General features: G+C 29.2%; 1 protein-coding gene across 2 annotated transcripts; it reads left to right on the top strand.

Moving 5' to 3' along the window:
- The first annotated feature begins 11020 nt into the window (after window positions 1-11020).
- On the top strand, window positions 11021-16468 carry LOC114390641 (BTB/POZ domain-containing protein At3g50780-like). 2 transcript variants are annotated; one of them, XM_028351453.1, is made up of 4 exons: window positions 11021-11036; window positions 11332-11509; window positions 11794-12805; window positions 15237-16468. In XM_028351453.1, the coding sequence occupies exons 3-4, from the start codon at window positions 12143-12145 to the stop codon at window positions 16203-16205; spliced, it is 1632 nt and encodes a 543-aa protein (XP_028207254.1). In that variant the 5' UTR covers window positions 11021-11036; window positions 11332-11509; window positions 11794-12142; the 3' UTR covers window positions 16206-16468. The 2 variants fall into 2 exon arrangements, with proteins under 2 accessions (XP_028207254.1, XP_028207253.1); XM_028351452.1 differs by lacking the exon at window positions 11021-11036 and adding an exon at window positions 11044-11182.
- Window positions 16469-24074: the final 7606 nt, after the last annotated feature.

The following is a 24074-nucleotide window of genomic DNA, read 5'->3' as shown; positions in this document are numbered from 1 at the left end:
GGCTAGAATTTGTCTAGAATTTGGCAAGTGCGTCTGTTTCATCCAAAATGGAATTACTTGGAAAGATTATCTCTACATTTCCTTGGAAAAACAAATTGAAGATGAAATAAAATAGGAAAAAGGGGAAAAACAAATGGAAAACCTAATTGGAAGAATGACGGGTGCGGATCCTCTCCCGCAGCATATGCCTCCAGCCCCTTCCAGCATGATTGTGAACCCTTGGATCAGGTGGATTGGATGTAATTACGTGGATGAGATTGAATGTAAAAAAGTTGTATTTTAAAAAATATTAACCGTTAATGGATACGTGATGTCTCCTCTCCGTCAGAAGCAAATTAGCTGACCATGCCAAAAAAAAATATTACTACGTGCTTGGACTACTTTAATTATATTAATAATAATATATACTGTTAGAGGAGGAATTAAATTAATTTTTACAACTATTACATATTTTTATAACTTTTAATTGAATAATATTTTCTTAAAATTTAACGTTAGAATAAAAGTTTTTTTTTACATAAATTACATGTAAAATTTCATAATCAAGATCATTTGCTAGAAAATTCATATAGCTTAAAATTGACATAATATAAATATTTTAAAATATATTAAATATAAATCATTTAATTATCTTCTTATTGTTCAATTTTGACACAAACAATCTTAATGATATGTAAATATAACTCAATGGTTAAATCAATAAAAAAATCATATTCTAGATTAAGTTATACAAATGGTGTAAAACCGTATAAATTGATTCCTTCTCAATTATTAATAAAGGAAATATCCCTTTTGGATGTCCACAAATTTTAGACAATTTTATCTTTTATCGGTTTTTAAATTTCTACTACTCTCTTTTGATAACTATTAAGTACTCTCATTTTGTTAGTTAATTTTTTTTTTACTTCTAAATATTTTTTCTTTTTATTTTTTATTTTTTTTAAATATGTAGAGAAACACCCCTAATAATAATAATAATAATAATAAATAACTATTTATTTGTATATAAAATTATTTTTGAATGATAATATATAATAATTCAAAATTATAATAAATAACTATTGAGAATTTGCTATAAAAATATTGAGAATTTAATTTTTAATTTATATTTTAATTTTTCAAAATACATTCTTAATTTTAATTTAAAATTTAACAATTATAGAGCATTAAATTTGATTTAATGACTATTTCAAAAAAAAATATCAATCATCTCAAATCAATTTTTATTTTTATTTTTAAATTTTATTTTCTTTCATATTTAGTTTTAAATTAAATTTAAATAATTTTTTTAAATTATTTTTCAATAATTAAAAATATAATTTATAAATATAAATAATATTTATTATAAATTTTAATCATATAAATTAAATATTTACTAATGTGTAACCTTTTATATATTTTTTAATTATATAAATTTTAATTTTTTAATTTAATCGACGCATTGTAGTATTTGTTGAGATGGACAGACATGGTAGATAACTTTCAATCTTATCCGTGTAATTTTTATCCAACTTAATTAATTTTTCAATCTATGGCGTTAAAGAAAGGATCTTTTCCCCATCAATCAAAACTCGATGTCATAAATATTAAATAATTAATAATAATTGAAATATTTTGATCACAAAAAAAATTTAAAACAATCGAAATATGAAAAAGGAAAGAATCGATGAATCTGATATATGTAATCTCGCTGGCACCTTTCGTGTCTCTTACCACTGTTGTTGGCGACTGGGTTTGCTGGGAAGAGGAAATGCACATTTTAAGATTTAGGATTTAGGGTTTAAAAAAAATAAGTTGGCTATTTTGATACCTAGTTTACCCTTTCCTATAACAATATTATTTCATCAACATTTTATTAATACATGATTAATGTAATTAAGTTTTGAACCGATGATTATTAGTCTTTTACTCAACTCAAAGAATTAAAGTTTATGAGAATATTTTGGAGTTTAAACCAAAGATCTTAATAATTAAAGCTTATGAGAATATCTTGGAGTTTAAACCAAAGATCTTTAAGTTTGATAGTTACAAAAAATATTATGATTTATAATTAACTAATATAATATAAAAAAACCTTTACATTATTTTGTATAATTAAAAAAGATAACTACCAGTATATGAACAAAAAATTTAGTTAATGTCCAATAAATATACTTTTGTGCCTATGTTTTATTCACTCACGTAGTGCATGATTGGATAGAAAGACATAAGGCTATGAATTGATTATATTAACTCTATCTTAATGTTAAATAATAATCTTTTCTTCTAAAAGGGTCAAGCTGAACCTTTTTTATTCATAATTATTAACAAATTCATCACAAAAATATTTTTCTATTCTCTAAAAATTAATAATATTATAAAATGATCAATTCATACATATTCCGATAACTTATTGCATAAAAAGTGATTTTTTATACAACCTAAATGAAAATATATTATTTAAAATTAATTTCAATCAATAAATCCAATTATACAATTATTTATCCCAATTATTTTTAAAATAAATTCTATACAATAATTATTTTACTTATATATATATATATATATATATATATATATATATATATATATACACACACACACACTAATTTAAACAGGGTTGTGATTTACATTCTTTGTGGTTCACGTTAACTCTTAATGAGCAGGTGAGCCCGTCTTGAACGACACAAAATGAGTCAAGTTTTGAGATTAATAATTAGTTAGGTGCGTGTTCTTCACTACAATCTATAGAAAAAATGGTTATTAGTAATAGTTGGGTTACCCTTTGGAGTAACACGTGGGACATGCAGTGTATTGGTAGCCCAAAAAATATAACAGGAGCCTTAGCATGTGGATGTAATTTGTCCTTCTTCATGAAAAAAATTAGTAACATGTTTCTATCATTCTTTTCTCTTTTCTTGTCCTCTTTCATGTTTGGAAATTAGATAGAACTAATCATTACAAACTCTATGATTGCACTAATTAAAGCCACCCCCACAGGCATGTGTAATTGCTTGAAAGAAATTAAAAAGGAAACGAGTCAAAAGTTAAACAAATTATTGGATATATGACATTGTCTAAAATATGAGCCTATTGATATTTGTTTGAGTCTTTGAGATGAGAGAAACTGGGAAAAGCAAACACCAGCTTCACAAAGAAATGTTTCGCAGGGAAAATTTCAATCAATCCCTTTTGTTGGGCATCTTACATCAAAGGGGCCATAATAAATTAAAGTTGCTTTGGATGTGAGATGGACTATTCTGTGGCAAATCAATAATTGATTAATTAGGAGAAGGTGACGTTGTAATTTGGAGGGTGTTGTGGCATAATCAATCGTTTACCTTTGATGCAAATTGCATTCATTCATATCCAACTTATTATGATAGATGAGCAATCCTAAAATTGAACTGAATCGAATTATTTTATAAAAGCTCTGCTACTTCTGCTACTGCCAGTAAGCAAAGAATTTCTCCTCAATGAAAATATCAATAGGACTCTTTTACTCTCTTTTTTAACTTTATTACGACTCATTTGATTCTTCAGAATACACATACAACACAAAAATAATTAGAAAAATAATTATCTGATTTTAATATATATATATATATATATATATATATATATATATTAAATTCATATAATATTTTCTAATTAATTTATATTGGTCTGTTTGTATATGAAATAAATAAATAAGTAAACGTATATAATATAATAATTATTAAGTATAAAATAAGTCAAAATATTTTATAATATTAATGTGATTTTAAGGAACAATTTGAACTCAATTGTTTGGTGGCTTGAATTGAATTGAGTTTGAGTTAAAAAAATTGTTTATATTAATTAAACTTGAGAGTCGAAGTTTGAGTTGAATTACTTCTTTTTTTTTGTTTTGAGTTAAGCTAAAATAAATTCAACTCCATCCTACAAATTTTCAACCCTACTTTTTTTTATTACACTTTTGTTAGTTTAAATAATAAAAGAAAAAAACTTTCATTTATTTGATATGATTTTCCCCCAAAATGGATGAAATATGCATTTATGTTAGCTTATGTTAGAGTCATATAGTAAAAAAATAGTGTAAAAGAAATCAACCTATATGTTTCAATATTCTTGTATTTCTTAATTAAATTGAGATAATGTTGAATAACCAACAAGATAAAATGTGTATGGAATAATTATTTTCTCAATAATTAGAGGTGTTTGATGTTTGGTTTATTTTAAAAATTTACAAAGCTAAACATTATTTTTGAGAAAATATTGTACAATTTTACTCAATTAAAAGAGTATCAATGGATCAACACAAATTGTTGATCTAAGGTAAAATTGGGTTTGAATCCCCTTAACCAAGATATCGGATTTAAATCTTGTAAATGAGAAAAAATATCATTAAAAATAGAATCTCATTAAAAATAATTAGTCAAGTTTTATAATGAAGATTAATTATTAGTAAAATTGATAAATATTTCACACCAATAACATTATTACTAAAAGAAAAGTAAATCAATAAAGAATAAAATATATAAATTATTTCATTTCATGCATGTGTAAACATCTAATCATCTACCAGAGTTATACTTAAAGATGTGTTGCAAAAAAAGGTTGTGTATTTTGCTAACTAAGTCACATGTATCCTTTATATATGGGGGACATAATTGTCTTTAAATTAGAGAAGATTATTATAGGTTGTAAAATTTTATTTTTAAGTATTTAACACGTACAATTGTATATATAAGATTTGATCTTGACACCATTGATTAAATAAATAGATAAATCTTGTATTAGTTGTTTTATATGCTTGATGATAAAAATAAAAAATGTATAGTATTACATATTTATATCAAAGTAACAACTTAGTTTATTATAAAAATCAGTTTGAATATATTTTTAAAAAATATTTCAGTTTAAGTGACCAACATGTGTTACATGAAGCGATATCATGCTATAGTTAATTTGATCATGAAGCATAACGGTGATCTTGGGTTCGATTAGTTCGAGTTTAAGATAAAGTTAGATATGAATCTGATTATGGGTAAGTTTATTTAAACTTATTTATTAAAATAAGTGCTTATTTTAATAAAATAAGTATTTTTTTTTAGTGTGTTTATATAAACGGTTTCGGCTAAAAAAAGTTTTTTTCTTATTTTAAGAAGCAAATCTAATATTTTTCTTAAAAATTTGCTTATATAAAAAATAATTATTTTGAATTTTTTTCAAGTTAAACAAACTCATCCTATATTTAATTGATTTGTTTTAATTCAGTTCTAATTTATTTTGTTGAATCCAAACCTAACTAACTTGATCAATATCATGTAGGTTTTTTTGTCAAAAAAGTAATATCATGTTGGTTTGATTTAGGTAACCAGATTATGATTAAAAAATGAGTTTTTTTTTTTCAATTTTAATTTAAGTTTTTATCTCCGCTAAATGTTTATTTTATATTTTCTAATTTACATTGATCAAGGGTAAACTTAATTTTTATTTTTTAATGACTAATTATTTATTTTAATTAATATTTAGTTATCACTTTACATATCTCATTAATTTTATTACTTAAAACATGATAAGAAAAAGTTATACAATAAACATGATTAAATTAAAAAAAATTAGGTGAATTAAATTAAAACACTTTATAACAAACAAATAAGATTAATGGATATCAAAATAAATAAATAAAGAAAAAATAAGTACTAAAATTTAAAAATTATTAAAAGTTAAGAAATAATTTATTGAATCTTCGGGTTGGTTTGAATTGCAAAAAGCTAAACCCAAAAATCACACTAATTATAATTTGTTTTATTTAAATTGAGAAATTTATGGGATGAATCTAATATGATAACATCTTTAATTAAGAGTTTTCTTGTACTAAATCAAATTTTTATGAGAATAAATTGCACTACTCAATAAATTATGGGATTAATAGTACATAAAATGAATGTTTTAAATATGATTATTGATAACTATTAAAAACTGTTAATGAAAAAATATAAAAATAATTACTACTGTAAACATTTAGACTTAGTGACTTAAAGATGTAAATCATCTTCAGCAAGTATTAAACAAATTTGAATAAATTAATTTTTCATGTTAGGAGACAAAAGTAATTATTCTCCATTATTTGTTTTATCAAATTGTAGGACTATATCTTAGGATAAAACAAAAAATTGAGAGAAAGAGAGTGATGACAAAGCATCTCTTTTCCCCTAGAAGAATCCAATTAATGGTAACAAACAAAACACTTCAAATTAATATTCTTAAATTTTATCAGAAAGTTAAATGATAAATGTTAACTAATATTTTTAGGATATTAGTTAAAAATTTAGAAATATTTTAAGCTCTTGCTAATCAGTATCCTTGGAACATTAAATAAAAATTTTTAAAAAATATTTATTGTGAAAATCATAGGAAAGCATAAAAAATTATAAACATTATAATTTTATGTATCTTAGTAAAAATATTTTTTCTTATAATTTAACCAATTTCTTAAAAATACTAATTAATATTTATTATATTTTTATTAGAAGATAAAAAATTATACTGTATATGATATTTTTATTAATCTTCTATTATTTTCACACTAATTGTTTTCAATGTTAGGAAGACCCAAAGTTTAATAGTGACCCTTACAATAGTTTGGAACATCGGATTCAAGATCACATGTATTGTATGTTATAACTTTATTTGTTCTTGTTCGTCGCTTGTCTATCTTTAGTAATAAAAGAACAATCAGCTGAGCCACGCGTCGTCTCCTCTGTTTTTGGAATTATTTTATTTCTATCACTTGCACCTTGCCTTGACTTCATTCCTCTGCATCTTCGTTCCACACTTTCGTGCTTTTTGTTCAAAATTCATTTTGAAATCAATAGGCTAGGCTACGACGATGCTAGCTTGCAGGCCTGGGATGTCACGTTGTCGAGCCTCAACTGCATCTACCCGCGTTGAGCTTCCTCATCTTCTTCGTTCCTTCATTTCACGACTTATTTCAAATTTCAATTTCAAAAATCATAGTTTTCTTCTCACTAGCTTCCAGACCTACAAGGTGACTTGAGCCAACTATGTTGATTCTGCACTTCATACCAAAAATCCCAACTAGGTATCAATTGTGCCTAGCTTCCCATTAGTTTTCTTTCAACCTCATATCTCGATTCCAATTGGATGTTCAGCAACCTAAATGAGATCTGCATTTTCATTCTCCATTGTATAAAGGTTGTTTAACTGTGTTTATTCAACAAGTTCACGTAAATTGGTAAGGGTCATGGTCTGTTTTATAGATAGATTAATGTCGTTTTATGTATTATAAAGAGCCTTATTTTTGAGTTTTTGATTTTTTAATATTATCGCAATTCAATTTGTAGTAACCTTAGTTCTATTCCGCATTTTCATTTTATGATGTAGGAAGCTTTTGCAGTTGTCACCTTAACAACCTCACCCTACTTTGTAAGTGTGTTTCTATCTATATATGGACTCATTTAGACTAATGAATTTTTAATGAGTTTTTAACAATCATGTTTTGGATTTTTAAAATTTTTGCAATTGGTGTTGAAAGTTTAATGACTGCTGGTATGGATTTAACACAATTTGTTTCATTTGCAGTGCTTCTGTTAATAATGTGTGATTTGTAGTGGTTCTGTTTGCAATAACTGTAGTTTGTGTATTTGTGTAGCATTGTTTCGTAGATTGAACTCCATAACCAAAATAGATGACCAAAAGGAAACCTAGAAGATTGATGTTTGAGTGATAAACATGTGGACAATACCTAGATCGCCTTAATCTATTTTTGAGCTAATTTTAGTTGACAAGAAGGTTAGGTTAACTAATTTTAAGTGCCTATGTTCTATGCTTTGGTTGTTGATAGTTGTTTATACCAATTTAAAAATAACACAATATAAATGATGTGCAAAATGAATTTTCTTTCGAAAACAGCCCAGACGAGACGAATGAGACTGTTAAAGGGAAGGTTCTGACATTTTCACAAAATGTAGCTCACTTAGAAGACGAGGAAGGATGATCCATAATTTAGTCAAACCAGTTTATGTGGTGAGCTTGCTTCTTTAGCTTTTGAGTCTCTACTCTACTTATGCTTGTATACGTGGACATTATAATCTATAGTGCAAACAAATCTTTGGTTTTTTTATGGGTAACATAGAAAAAGAGGAATTTTTAATTTTCTGATAACACTATTGTTTTACAACTTGCCTATCTAATACCAATGCATGATTTTGAAAGGAAAAAGCAAAAGGAGGAGAGATCGGAGAGTTAATTCAAAACATTGAAACTTATGAAGAATGCACGAATGAAATATGGCTGAAAAATGTGTGTTCAAATATCTAAAAAAGTGACAAAACTATGTGTATTCAAATATCTTCCTTGTGAGATATGACTTCTAGAATAGTGTGTGTTCAATCACTCAAACTTGGACTTGGACATGCTCTAAAGAATGTTGTTTTTAGTATATATATCTTTGTGACATACTAAGATATATTATACATGGTGGTAGCAAGCTCATATTTTTTTTTAATTTGTATATTATCTTGGATGCCTTCATGAACAAGAATTCACCAAGCTTGTGTTTCATGAGTATAAAACTGCTAGAAATATGACTGAGTAGTAGTTTGTTGCTTTGGCTGCCATAGCCCAGAACCCTGATAAAATTTGTGATAATGCTCTTGCTGACTTTTGTGGCAAGTTGCTGCAACATTTCTTGATAAATTTTCATATTCGTGACTTTGTTTTTGGAATTATTCTTTTGATGTTAGACATGTCTCCATATCGATTCTTTATCAATGTATCCCTTATTATAAACTTTACGTCATATGTTGATGGTGAGGCTAGATTTAATTGATGATGTCATTTCATAACAATTTCCAGCATGCTTCTTTCTAATACCTACTATGGCTTTGCTTAATCTTTTCCGTTTTGACATTCCTAGTAATGTTGAAAATGTTCAGAAACGCATAAGCAACCCAACATTTGATCTGTGCAATTTAGTGCTATGTTAAATTTGTTCAATTACTTCGTTGTAACTTAATTTCAATTGATTGAAATCAAAGCTGATGAAAAAGTATTTATGATGTGTTTGATTAAATTATTAGATTCCTCTTGAAAAATTAGTTGTGTTTCAATCCCTCAAACTTGGACTTGGACATGCTTTGAAGAATGTTGCTCTTGGTATATACATATTTGTTGCATACTAAGATATAGTATACATGGTGATAGCAAGCTCATGTTTTTTTTTAATTTATATCTTATCTTGGATGCCTTCATGAACAAGAATTCACCAAGCTTGCTGCATGAGTATAAAACTGCTATAAATATGACTGAACAGTTTGTTCTTATGACTATCATAGCCCACTGGTAAAATCTATGATGATGCTCTTGCTGACTTTTGTGGCAAGCTGCTGCATTGTTTCTTGATAAATTTCCATATTTGATATTTGTGACTTTGTTTTTGGATAAAGTTAGGCGCGGCTACTAAAACCAAGTCAAATGGCAAGTTGTTCAGCCCAAAATAGGCAATTGTGAATCAACATTCAACGCTCATTATCTTCTGAATCATTCAATCAAGTGTTGGATTGTCATTGGCGTCCATGCTCTAATAGTACTGCAGTAGACTAGTACTACTAAATCTATCATGTTTAGATTCGTTGGCAGTTTTCAGTAATTAGTATTCTTCGTATACTTTGAACAGTTAAATTTTGCTTGACCGGAAATTAATCAATGCATGCCAAACTTTAGGTTGGGAGGATTCGTTTTCCATGCAAGAAATTAAAGAAGGAAAAAGGGTTAGGTTAGGTTTTATGACAGTAAACGCATAGTGATTTAATAGTGCTCGTTAGGTGTGTGACATACAAACATGCAACTAAGCATCTGAGAATTACTACTTATAATAGTCTTATGTACAATAAAAAATAGAATAAAAGTCTCATAATCTCAACATAGTCTTATTTAAAAATTAAACTTTTGACCACATATCTAAAATACAAAATTCCATATCTCGATTTTACATATGATACTATTTCTCATTATACCATTAAAATTTAAAATGGCATCACATACATATGCCATAAACGTTTAACTAGCGATTGGATATCATACCAAGCTTCCAAATTTAGATGCCCCACACGGTGTGAACCTAATGGACTGGCTCAATATTGCACTAGAAAAAGTTGTGCAACCGAACATAACAGGGTCAACAAAAGAACAAGCACCGCCATCCAATTCTCTGCAGAACGAAGAAGGCAACAGAGCATATTCTGCTTTTGGTTTGGACTACACACACCAACCATCGTTTTCGGTCCCCCAAAATACCATAATATTTAACTGCAACTTTCATCATTATAAACTCAAAAACAAAAACAAAAGAATAAGGAGAAGTGTGCAGTTTTGATTTAGCAAAATACCAAGAGGAAAATGTCAGCAGCAATCTGTGTAATATATATTTTTTGATATTCTTTTGTTATTAATTAAAATTTAATAAAAATTGTGGGTCTATTTCTTATTCAATGAATTTATAGTTTCTAATAAACTAATTGTTAAATTAAATTAATTTAAAAAATCAAGAAGCATATTCTTTCCATCAGATGCAACAACTTGCTTTGTCCTGCTTCACCAATCATTCGAAGTTAAATTAAGAAGTATATTTAAAAGGAATAAAAGATTACAAAATAAAATAAAATACTTCATATATATATATATATATATATATATATATATATATATATATATATATATATATATATATATATGATATTAAGATATAAAATGTGACTCAACAAGAATGGTAATAATTCTTTAAAAATGAATTTTTTTATGTAAGAGTAGTTTCTAAAAATGTTTCTGTTAAAACAATAATTTCTTAAAATTCATAAAGATTAAGATTTATAATAGACGTAAATATTAATCAATAATTAAAAATATATTAGAAAAAAAAGTGTTATGCCTTCACTTCCCTCCTCAAATACTAATTGAATACTACAAGTACTTTTTTAAATTGCTGGCATGCTTCTGTTATCAATCCATAACAAGATTCAAACTCACTCTTGAACCTAAAAATCATAGAGGTAAGGAAAAGCAAGCCATTTACTTTTTCTTTTTTCTCTTCTTCCCAAAACAAAAACAGTCACTTTTACACAATGCCACCAAAATGGTGTAAAATTATTCTGGGGTCCAACAAGACCAAGTGATGCAAATTCTGAGACCCACTGAGGTACAAAGACAATCATCATCAAAAGCATGGAAACACACCCCATGAGCCATCATCATCATCATCATCCATTAGTTTCTTCCCTTTTTTGCTTTTCTTTCTTTCTTTTTTTCTGATTCTAATTCTAATTCCTTCTACTTTACAAATTAAAGAGGTTGCAACTGTGTGCTACACTGTGGCTAGAACTACATGTTCTGTGGTTCCCTTCATGCTTTGCACTGTGGCTGGCTCCTGTTCTGTCAATTTTCACTCTCTGGGGGTTCAGTTTGAGTTAGCTCAAGATAAAGACATGGATTCTCAGAGGTTTCTCATTTGACAAAAATTGTCTTGGTAAGTTCAATGCTTTTGGCGGTGCTGCGGTTACTAGTGTCAAGAGAAAGAACCCGTTTTTCTGTGTGCTTTTGGCCTTTTCCTCTCTCTCTCTCTAGTTTTTCTCTTTTGGCTTGAGAACTCTTCGGTTATACTTTTAAAATTAAAAATGCTTTAATCTCTCTCTCTCTCTCTCTCTCTCTGAAGTAAAATTATAGTGATTTGGGATTCAAGCAAGTCTTTTGAGAAAAAAATAAAATCAAAGAGCATTTCTCATTTTCCATGCAATTTCTATGTCACTGCAGTATTTCTTTGAGGGAAGAAGAAGTAGATCAAGTTAAAAGATTGCAGATATGCTTATGTGGCTTGTTTTGATGTTTACTTAGTTATGAGGGAAAAACACTATTTTCAAGGGAAGAGCTGAACTTGCGGAAAGAGTGGAACAAAATTTGCCGAGAGATTTTCTTTCCTTTGACTTGACTTGCAAGTACAATACAACCAATTTGGTTGTTTGCTACATAGGAAAACGAGGGGCTTGTTTGGTTTTTTCTTCCACTGCATCATTTTCAGTTTTTCACTACTTGTAATGCTCTCATTCTCATACCTTGTTCTGCCTCATTAGCTTTGTGTGTGTGTGAAACCCTTGGTAGAGACATGGCAGAAATTAGGCTCACCAGGGTTGAGCAAGGCCAAACCAAGATTAAGAATGTTCCTATAGCTGTCACACCAGAAGGGTTTTGGTGCTGCCCTTCCCCTGTGGTGTTTCAGAAAAGCCTCAAAACTCAAAATCCTCTCAATAAACACAAACCCTCTTCACCACCCCCACCAAAAACCGGTGTTCAGAAAAAGCCAGTGGCCGTGCCTGTGTCTGTGTCAGTGAGTGAGAGAAGAACTGCATCATCTGCCCCTTCAAGATTGGTGCTTTCTGATGAAAAACCATGTTCAACTGCTCCAGAAAGGCCTCCACCTACCACCACATCTGTGGCTGCTGCAGAGAGGGCACCCAGGCAAAAAATTGAATCTTTGCCAAAGAAGGTTGCTATTGAGTTTGGTGAGCCTGGAACTTGTGATATGAAAGTGGTTTTGTTAGGAAAGCAGGGGTTTTGTGTCAAGTTGAGTGTTCACAGGGATGTTTTGACCCAGAAGAGTGGTTTCTTTTCTGAAAAACTCTCCGAACAATCGGGTATGTCGTGCCTCCAAATCGCTGACTGCGAGGATGTGGAGATATATGTTGAAACTGTTGGTCTTATGTACTGTAAGGAGATGAAGCAACGGCTTATGAAGCAAAGTGTTTCTCGCATTCTTCGAATACTTAAGGTAATTTGCAATCTTTGTCTTGCTTTGGTGTTTTTTTTTAATCAACCTTGACTTCTGTTAAGCTTACTCAACTCCGCTTTCTATAATGTGTTTCTGGGGTTGAATGTGTTGTTTTGCTATCAATCTTTTGTTTTAATAGGTATCATAATTTTTAGATTATCTTTATGGTGTCTCAGCATCTGTTCATTTGTTCTTTTGAAATACAATTTTGGCTTGAGTGCTTAATGTTCATGTCTCTGATAAAGAGAATTAATACTCCCCTCATTAATTATACTACTCGAGTTAAGAAATCAAACTACTACTATTAATGTTCATTTGTGATGCTGTAAACGAGTATTGATTATGAATTGGAAACTGCCGTAGTGAAACGGAAACTGGTGCATTACAGCTGTTTCAAGAATAATTTCTTTATAGGGCTATTTGTAGGTTTACTTTTCTTGGTAGGTCTTGATTGTTTTGACTTCATTACTTCTTTTCAACTCTGGTCTTAAAAGAGGAGGTGCTTCCATTACACAGGTTGGTCAAACTTTGATTGAGACCAAAAACAAAACAGATTTTGAGGAGTTATATGCTGGGCTTTTTTGTCAACATATGTAGCTTTTTTGCTTTATAAAAACTAATAGCAATAATATTTTATTGGAGGGCCTAAAGCTTGAGCTTTAGTAGCCTTACCCTTGGGCTGGCCCTGATGATAGATATTAACAAGTATATACTTATGTGCTCCTCAAAAGTATTTACATAGCTATCTTGTAATGCATACTTGTATGTAAATATATTTGACCCAGAAGGTCAACAGTTCTATTGCAGAATGAAGGGTTCCATGATCGAGAACTGTAGTAATGATCATGATATAACAATAGTGTCACATGGGGGCGGTTTATTTTTATGATTTCTGAGTTAATTACTTTTTATTGCCACAAGATCATCATATTATTTATGTTGGTCAAAACATTTTGGTCCTGTATCAACAAGGTATGATTATGAAAGGTTGTGGCTATTAGCCTAAAACTACAGTAGCTACTTTTGCAGCGTAATGCCCCTTCATTTAAAATATTTCTCCTTGTTATTTCAAACCACTGCATGAGGATTTAACTGTTTACCATTCTTCATTGTGTGAATTCCAGTTCCCTACTATTTAGATAGCTTACACCAATAACTTAAATAAGTTCAAACTTCAAAGGATCCTTCCTTTAATATATTATTATTTTTCCTGTTTATATATTCAACATTATTTTGAACCCATTTGTGTTATATATTTCCCTAACACATTGTTTTGAGTGTAAATAAAGAGAAAGGAAATAGAGAGGGAGATAGGATAAAAATACCAAAATTTCACTGTTTATTTGAGAGGAGAAATGGGAAGGAGAGTTTTTTGTGGGATCCAACCCCCTGAAATTGAAAAGGGGGAGGGGAGAGCTCTCTCTTTTTAAGTATTTTTTTAGTTTCATAAATAAATTTCTTATAAACTAAAACATTGAAATACTATAGTAAATAATTTTATGTCAAGATAAAATAATGGAGTAAAAAAGGTTTAAATATGTTGGGCCAAATTAATTTTTTAATTTGTATACTCTTGATTCTTCTCATCTAAACAAGTAGATTTTGTTTGTCCTTTTCTTTCCTCATTTCTATCAATCCAAACAATACATTTTTTTCTAACCTATTTCTTCTTTACTCCCCTTTCTTATTTTCCCTCTCTATTTTACTTATAATTCCAACAGAGCAAAACAATTTGGGGGGGGGGGGGGGGGGGGCATTAGACACAGGTAATCCCTAGAACTTGGTTTTGTTAACATCTTTCTTTGAAAAATTGTTTCTTGTAGAAAAATGGGCTGTTACAAGTTATGAGATAACTAGTACTCTATCATGCACTTAAACAGCTCTTAGTGGAGAGCTAGTTTTTGAAGATGAGCTAGAATTGAGGTCAGAACAAAAGAAGATAGCATCTGTCTGAAGTTAATGTCATCCTGCTGAATCTGCTTGGAATTTTACCTCATTTGTTAATATATATATATATATATTTTGGTAATATTCTGCCACTACACATTGGAATGTGGATTACTATGACTAGATGCATTCATGACTTTTTAACTTCATTAGATTATGCAACTATAAGTGGTAATTTTCAGTGTCTAAGTTAACTGAAGCCTTAGTCTAGAGTTTCTACATTTTTCGAATTGATTTGGTTTGAATTTCCACGAAATGCTAAACAAAATGTGTACATTTTGCTCAACAGTAGGGCACCTTGATCAATGCTTTTAGCATATAATATTCTGCTTTACACTAGGATTTGTTAAAAAAATTGAAGTTCAGTGGATACTTTATGATCAGCATATGCTTAAATCCTTCCTAGAATCACTTGGTAGTTGAAAGTTGAAGAAAGAAATATAAAGTTTTATTGCAAAACTTAAAATATGTCATATTCCCTCAGGTAGCAGAATTCCTTGGCTTCAGCTCGTGTATCCAATCATGTTTGGAGTACTTGGAGGCAGTCCCTTGGGTTGGAGAAGAAGAGGAAGAAAAGGTGGTCTCAACTGTACTACAACTCCAAGCAGAAGGAATTGGAGTCAACCCTGTGCTGAAACGAATTTCATCCGACATTTCTAATGTCCCAAAAGACACTCTTTCCCACATCATCGACCTTGTTCTCAAGAGCAATGAGGAAAGTGGCCGTCGAGAGATGAAATCCATTGTTCTAAAGCTCTTCAGGGAGAACAACAGTCTTCCAAGCTATGCGCGATCAACCGACATATGCAATGACATGATTTACAGATCATGCAGAAGCTGCTTGGATTCATTGCTGTCTCTATTCAAGCAGGCTGCAGAACCAGACAAACTGAGTGAGGACCACAATCCTACAGCAAAGTGCATTGCTCTCGAAGCTGATAACTTATCATGGTTGCTTGAGATTTTAATTGACAAACAAGCTGCTGATGAGTTTGCACTGATGTGGGCAAACCAACAGGAACTGGCTGTGCTACATGCAAAGCTGCCGACCGTGTCACGCTACTATGTTAGCTGCCTTTCGGGGAGACTGTATGTTGGCATTGGAAGAGGGGAGTTGTTGCCATCAAAGGATGTGCGCCGGTTGTTGTTACAGACATGGCTGCAGCCTCTGATGAATGACTACAACTGGCTGCAGCATGGATGCAGGTCATTTGATAGGAAACTTGTGGAGGAAGGAATTGGGAGGACTATTCTCACCTTGCCTCTTGAGGATCAACAAAGCATTTTGCTTTCATGGTTGGGGAGTTTCTTGAAAACTGGTGATAGCTGTCCCAATCTTCAAAGGGCATTTGAGGTGTGGTGGAGGAGAACCTTCATTAGGCCATATGTGGAGAACCAAGGTAATGTTGCTGTGTCAGATAGTAGTTCAATGTTGCCAAAGCAGCGTGAGTGAATAAAGGGTTCATGAATATGTTTCATTGGTAGTGGAGTTTTAGTTTTATATTAACGAGTTTGAGGAAATGTAAAGATATGTGTTGATTGCAGAATGTGGATTAATCTCCAGCAGCTAACAAGTACTGAGAAGTGTCATGTGATTTGCATGGCTTTTACTCTGGATTAATTCTTTGAGGAAGACCTCATTGAATTAATAAACTTCAGTAATTGGTTTTTGTATTATGTCTTCAAAGAAAGAAATGGATTGGTGTTTAGCTTTTAGTTTTTTTTTTAAATTTTAATTTCTCCTATTTTTTACTGTATAATATTCCTTTGTTTCTAATTATAATATTCTTTTGATTAATTCACGTCATTAAGAAAAGTGGTTAATTTATTTAATTACATTAAATTTGATAATTATTTATACTATTATTCTAAAATTATCATTTTTTTCATTTTTTCATTTAATTGTTTTTTATTAATGTTTAAAAAGAAAATAATTAAGTAAAGGTACGCAGAAGAAAAAATAATTAATATATTTAAAAATTATAAAAAAGTCTGGGAAAAAGAGAACAAATAAATTCTGAAAATGATCTTATAATTAAAAATAAAGAAAGTAATTAGCATAGTTATAAAATATTATAAACTCTTAAAGAAATATTATTTCATAGATTTTCTTTAATCTTAGAAATATAATACAAGAATATTGTTAGAAAAATTTCCAATTTTTACTTGGGGCCTTCAATTCTTACATAAAGTTTTTGTTTTGGCAATTCAAAAGTTGGAAACTATTTTTTATTCTGACTCTTTCTCCATCAAAGCATCGGATTTCTAAATTTTGATATGGTCGGGCAGGAATTCCTTCCAAAGCTTGTTGAATAATCGCTCGAGTATTTTTAAAAATCTATTACATATCCAACAATAATTATTTTATTATCTCAAAACGAACTTGGAAATAAATTTTTTCAACCTCATTCCCAGAAAGACACAAATAAATAATTTGTGAAACAAAGGTCTTCCAAGCAAAAAAAAAAAAAGCAAACTAAATGCCTTCTCTTTTTATAGGCTATTTTAGTATTACACCACTCGTCCTATCAAATACATAATGAGTAGTTTTTGCTTTATTTTTTCCCTAGATCCTAACGCTACAAGTAGTATTACAATATCGACTTACGTTTGTTTGTATTCTTTTTTTTTTTTACAATGATTTTACTGATGTTAGAATTATGATTTTATATATATTATTCCAATTCTCTCAATTAGACAGATTCCAGTAATTCGAACATTGAGTTACGCAATTTGAATGTAAAAAATTGATATTGAGTTTAATTTATTTCAGTCTTTTAAATTTGGGATTTGATTCTTTGTTTCTTTAATTAAAATTAGTCTTTTGTACTCAAATTACTGAAGTGCTTTTTTAGTCTCTTTAGTCGGGGAAAAAAATCCGTTACGAATTATGCAACTAACCTGTCCAAAATAAATAAATAAGTTAGGGGGATTAAAATAAGTATTTTGTGAATTTGAGGGATTAAAAAACATAAAAATTTTACTTTGAGAGACTAAAAAGGATAGATTCCAAATTTAACTTTTCTTCTATTTTAGTTTAGTTTTTTTTTTGGACCAGTTCTTTCCACTCACTTTTTCCAAAGTAATAATGCATTTCCTTTTCTTTCATCACATTTCCTCCTCTCTTTTACTTCTTTCATCCCCTTGATCTCTTGCTTAGGGTTAAGGTTTTTTCATCCTTCAAACTTTGAGTTGTTACAACAGAGCACCTCCTAGAGTTGTTCAGATTAAAGAAAAAATATTAATTATATGTTTTTTCCATTTTAATTGTTTTTCTATTGTATAATTTCTTTTTCATAGATTTTTAATGGTCCTAATATTTTGCTTGAATTTCCCTGTATATTATTCTTAATATTTTAGAAAGTACTTTCTAGAAGACATAACAATATTTTAAAAAATGCTTTCTAAAATGTTAAAAATAAAACATTTTGCCAGAAAATACATTATAGAATAATGGTATGAATATTATGGCCATAAAGGTATATTGATAAAAAAATAAAATAAAAAAAATAATAATAACTTAAAAGATGGTTACTTTCAAGGACGGCTTCTTGGGTGTGATACCCCTACATGGTATGCACGGTGCATAGCATGAGTTTTGAACAACTCCTTTTCTTAGCCGTAGGATCTTGAGATAGATGTGAGGTTACACTAGAACTGCGTACACTAGATTACTTTAAAAAAGAAGATTTTTTTTTTAAGTTTAATTACTTATAGTTTTATTTTTTTTAGTCCTTACAGATTTAAAGTGATTTTTTAGTTGCTATCGTTTATATTTTAATTCTCTCTTAGTTTATGTTGTTTGAAATTAATTTTTTTAGTTCTTATATTTTATATTTTAATTTTTTTTAGTCATTACTATTAAAATATGAATAATATTATTAATTATAATTAACTAAAAAAATATTAACAAATAATTCATAACTAATTTATAATTTGTAATAAAAAATAGTTAATAATTTATAATTAATTTGTAATTAATTATTTTTATATATTTTTTATTAAAAATTAAAAAATTATTAAAATATAAATTATAAAGACTAAAAAAATTAATTTTAAATTATAAGAACAAAAAAAATTAAAATTAAAATAATAAAAAATAAAAAAATTTAATATATAAAGATTAAAAGAGAATTAAAATGTAAATTATAAAAAAAATTAAAATCATAAAATTATAGATATCAAATTATTAATTTAACTTTTTTTTTAAAGTAAAAACTGATTCCCTCACTTCTTGGTTTGTGGTCACCGTCCTTTCTCTCTCCCTTCCTTCTACTTCTTCCAACGACCTTGACTATCTCTTCGTTGTCATGCTCCTCCTCGTTGGTACCTTACTCATTCTGATCACCGTACATAGCCGCCAGTGACGATTTCGGGCGACAACGTTCATTCTCTCCGGCAACATTCTGCCTCTCCTTTCTTTGTCTCTTCTCCCCTTTTCTTTTTCATTTTTCTTCTCCAGATTTACAGGTACAACCAATCCACAACAGTACCGATTTGAGTGGGAAGAATTCAACAAATGAAAAGACCAAAGTAACAAAGAAAAAAACAGACATAATTACAAAGCTTAGGTTTTTAAAAACCTCTTGTTCTTGTTAATTTAGGATCTACAACGTCCCCTACCATCCATTGACGGATCTAACACCCTCACACGGCTTTTAGATTTGTTGATGTAACGTATTGTTAATTGTGTGAAAATATTTTTATTAACAAATGAATGTTTAAAGATGAAACATATAATTCATTCTTAATTATAAGTAAGTACGTTCATAATATTTAATTTATTAAAGAATTATTTAATACTTAATACATATAATAATAGAAATTTCAATAAATATATCTATTTTTAATTATAGTAATGATCTATAAGATAATTTATAAGTAACTTTTATAATATATTTTCAATTAAAAAGTTAATTTCGATAATTATTATACTTTGATAGTAATTTTTGTAGTAACATGAAATAGAAAGTAGAAAAATAAAGATTTGAGAAGAAATGAAGATTGAAAAATAAAGATTTTAGAGAAATACAATAAAATAAAGAAATATGAATTCATAAAAGTTGGAAATGAATACATACATGACGACTTTCTAAATCAGCAACCAATAATTTCACTGTGAGGCGTTGTCGGTGCTTGAGGAGTTGAGTGATACGATTCAATCTACCGAACCACTACAACTAATATTTCAAAATTAAATGGACTTGCTTTTGAGTGCTTTTAAACTCCACACGTACTTGAATAAAGTCATTGAAAACTTCATGATCTCTATCGAAATAAATTCTTTTGATGACACATTCAACTTTTCGAATTTTGTTTCATATATCGATCATTGTAAAATGCCCTCTTTTGTTTCTCTCGAGACAAGTTAATCGAAACTATATATAAGTTTCACAACTTAGAGAAATTTTACATAATAGAGGTAAAAAAAATGCCCCTAAAAATAATGTGTTCAAATATTACTTGTTTTGAGAACATGGTATTTTTGTAGCAATTATTTGGATGTTACTATAATATCTTATCTTGCACATCAAATTTCACTTTAACTTTATACGTGGTGGGAATGTTTGTTTCAGTTATTGTTGGTCTCTGTGTTTTTAAGTACTTTCCATTTATCGAACCAATATAATTGTCTGATTCTACTTTTCAAATCGCATAGGCATTTTACGAAAAACCTTTTCGATAACATATGGTCCATCCCAGTTAGGTGACCATTTACCAAGAACTTTGGATTTCTTATCCATTAGTAATATAAATTTCCATATTAAGTCTCCAATTTGAAAATATTTCTTCCTGACCTTTTTATTATAATGTTTAGCAACTTTTTCTTTTTGACGAATAATGTTTTCTAGAACAATTAAATGTTCTTCGTCTAAGGCATTCAACTTGTCATACATCATATACGAATAGTCTTGGACAAAGATTTCATTCTGTCTTTGAATTTGAATTGAATTTATATTTATTTCGATAGGAAAAATTGTTTCATGCCATGTTAACTCATTGACAAGTGTATCAATTTGTCACAAGTAGTAAAATTTAAAATAAAAGTCTGAGTGTCAAATTCACATGAACTTTGTTTGTACTTGTGTTGAATACCCAATTTGTAAGTAAGAGATAAAGAATTGCAATGGATTAGAAGAATGAAAGAATTTGAAATTAAAAAGTCAAGAACAATAAAATAAACAAAATTTAATGCAAAAGGTAACTTCAGAATTAAAATATGTTGGGGCCTAACGTGTCTAACTATCCTTGAGGCAATATTAATGTTTTTCTCTATTAAATGTTTTTCCAATTTTCATCCACATCTACTAAACACTCAACCCTGATCCTTCACGATGAAGAGCCTAATTTAATCTATTTTCTCTCCCAAATCCCTTTGCAAAGATTGAATAGTAAATTGCATGAAGCATGTAGATGTATACAGAGGTAAAATAAAGTCACTTTATCCCTATCAATGAATTATTTAGATGCTATTTCCCAGTTTTTTAGAAATTACCTTTTCCCAATGTATAACCCCTAAAACTGATGCATGGATGATCAAACCATACAATAAAGATAAAGAACAGAAAAGAAACAATAGAAACGGAAATTGCATTTAATAGATAATAAGAACAGTTACATTACAAGGGTGTTGACTTGTCAGACTCCCAACAATGGGGGTTTAGCCTCTCATTATTATGAGAAGATTTACACTTTAGGGACTAATATGGATGGAAGAAGGGGCTGGATGACTAAAAGAAAGAAAGGAAGGAATGGCTAAAGAAGGAAGGTTTCCCCTAAGGGATAGGCTCAGGCTTTGGATAGCTTTGAGACTCAATGTGTCTTTCCCTTAAGTTTCCTCCTCCTTATATAGGCTCCAGGTAACTTACTTTTCATGCTGACTTCGCGCTTAGCATGGACTTTCACGCTAAGCGCGCCTTTGGGTTTCATTGTGGGCTTTCTTCATGCTAAGCCTGAATTATGCACTTAGCGAGCTGTCCAATTCTTCCAACTTTTCTTCAAGACTTTTTCTTCAATTTTTGCATCAATTTTTCCTCTAAAGCACTTGAAATTTTCTTCTTTGACTTCTGCTAATAAAAAACTGCAAATATGTTAATTTCTTCATTATTTCATTAAAAATAATAGTAAAATAAAGAAATTACAATCATTATTAGCCAAAATTGACTATCAAATTAACTCAGATTTTGTAGTTATCATGCCCATAAGCTAACTTAAAGGGAGTAACACCATTAGCCCCTTTTGGTGAATTTCAATAAGTCCAAGAACTTGATCTAAACTTTCATGTCAGTTTCTAGATTTTTGGCCAATGTGTTTCTTAATAAAGCTTATCAAAATCTTATTTATGGCTTCAGCTTGGCCATTTGCTTGTGCATAATAAGGAGTAGAAGTTAATAACTTGATATTTCAAAAATTGGCATATTGAACCACTTTTCTACCAGTAAAAATGGTGTCTTGATCTGTTGTAAGTGTTTCAGGGATATCAAATTAAAAAATGATATTTTGTTCTATGAAGTTTATTATGTTCCCTTGATGAAAATTTCTCAAAGGAATTGCTTCTACCTATTTGGTAAAATAATCTACTGCAACAAACATATACCTACGTCTTTTTGAGGAAGGTGGATGAATTTGATCTATCAAATCTAAAGTTCATCCTCGAAAAGGCTAAGATCTTGTTACTGAATGTAACTCACTTGTTGGAACTTGTTGTATGAGACTATGTTTATGGCATTCTTCACAAGATTTTGCACAACTAATGCAATCCTTCAAAATAGTTGGCCAATAATTGCCTTGTCGAAATAACATCCACTTCATTTTTTCACCAACTTGGTGAGAACCACAAATTCCTTCATGAGTTTCAGTCAAAGCTATATAAGCTTTTGATTCTCCGAAACATTTTAGCAAGACTTCATCTATACCCTTTTTATATAAATCATCTCTAATAATAACATAATTTATAGCTTTATACTTTATCTTTCGACCCACAGATAAATTAGGATTTTAAAGATAATCGACTAAAGACTTTCTCCAGTCATGAGTTGTCAACACATGTATATTAAAAATTTCTACTTCTTCCTGTAATTTTTCTTTGATAGTTATCAAAGTTTTGAAATTTTGTTTACTCAACTTATAACCAAATGCATTTTGAGCCAAATCATTAGATTCTTTATTTTGCTCTTGAAACACATGTTCAAATTCAACTTTGTCAAAACTAGTTAACAGCTTGGATGTGTATGAAAAGTATTTCAATAAATTACTTTTGATGCACTTAATTTATTAGTTAACTGACTGATAACTAATTTAGAATCTCCTCAAATCAATATGTGTTTTGCACCTAGATTCAATAATGTTTCTAAACCCATTATTAAAGTCTCATATTCTACTTCATTATTGGAACATAAAGGTTGGATTTCAAAAAGAATCTTCACAGGTGCATTATTTGGAGAAATTAAAACGACACCAATCCCAACACCATTTACATGTTTTGATCCATCAAAATACAGTACCCAAGGTTTAATTCCTATATAACATTTCAATATTTCTATTTTTGAATGATCAACCAGAAAATCTATTACAATTTGGCTTTTAATAACTTTCTATGGTACAAAGGTAAGTGATAATTCTATTAAAGGTGAAATGTTTAGTATAATATTTAAGTTTAGTATAAGAGTAATATAAACACAAACACAATTTTTCTATAGCACTATATTTAATTTCAACATCATTAAGAATTCGACTAAGATAATAGATAGCACATTCTATGCCATTATCATTTTTTTGCACTAACATGCTTGCAATAATCAAATCTAATGTTGAAATATACAATTTTAAGTCTCTTTCTTTCACACGAGGTACTAGAATTAGTGGATTAGCAAGATATCTCTTCATGTCATCGAAAGGTTCTTGGTGTTCCTTTTCCCATCGGAATTCAACTTCATCTTTTAATCTGAGTAAAGGTGAAAACACTTTAGTTTTTCCTGATAGATTAGAAATAAATCTTTTGGAAAATTCACTTTACCTAATAATGACTAAAGTTATTTCTTATTCTTTGGAGGGAAAGTCTCCAAAATGGTTTTTGCCTTATTTTTATCTACTTCAATTCCGTTTTGATGGATAAAAAATCCTAAGAATTCACCCTTAGAGACACCAAAAGAACATTTCAATGGATTCATTTTCAATCCATGTTTTCTAATTCTTTTGAATGATAATCTTAAATGTTCTAAATGATTCTTTCAATTCAGATTTCAGAATAACATCATCTATATAGACTTGCATAAATTTCCCAAACAAATCATGAAAAATAATAATCATTGTTCTTTGATAT

Source organism: Glycine soja, chromosome 16, assembly GCF_004193775.1.
Source record: "Glycine soja cultivar W05 chromosome 16, ASM419377v2, whole genome shotgun sequence".
In the NCBI taxonomy this organism is placed as follows: Eukaryota; Viridiplantae; Streptophyta; class Magnoliopsida; order Fabales; family Fabaceae; genus Glycine; species Glycine soja.
The sequence above is the reverse complement of the archived record's forward strand: the minus strand, read 5'-3'. Positions and strand labels throughout refer to the sequence as shown.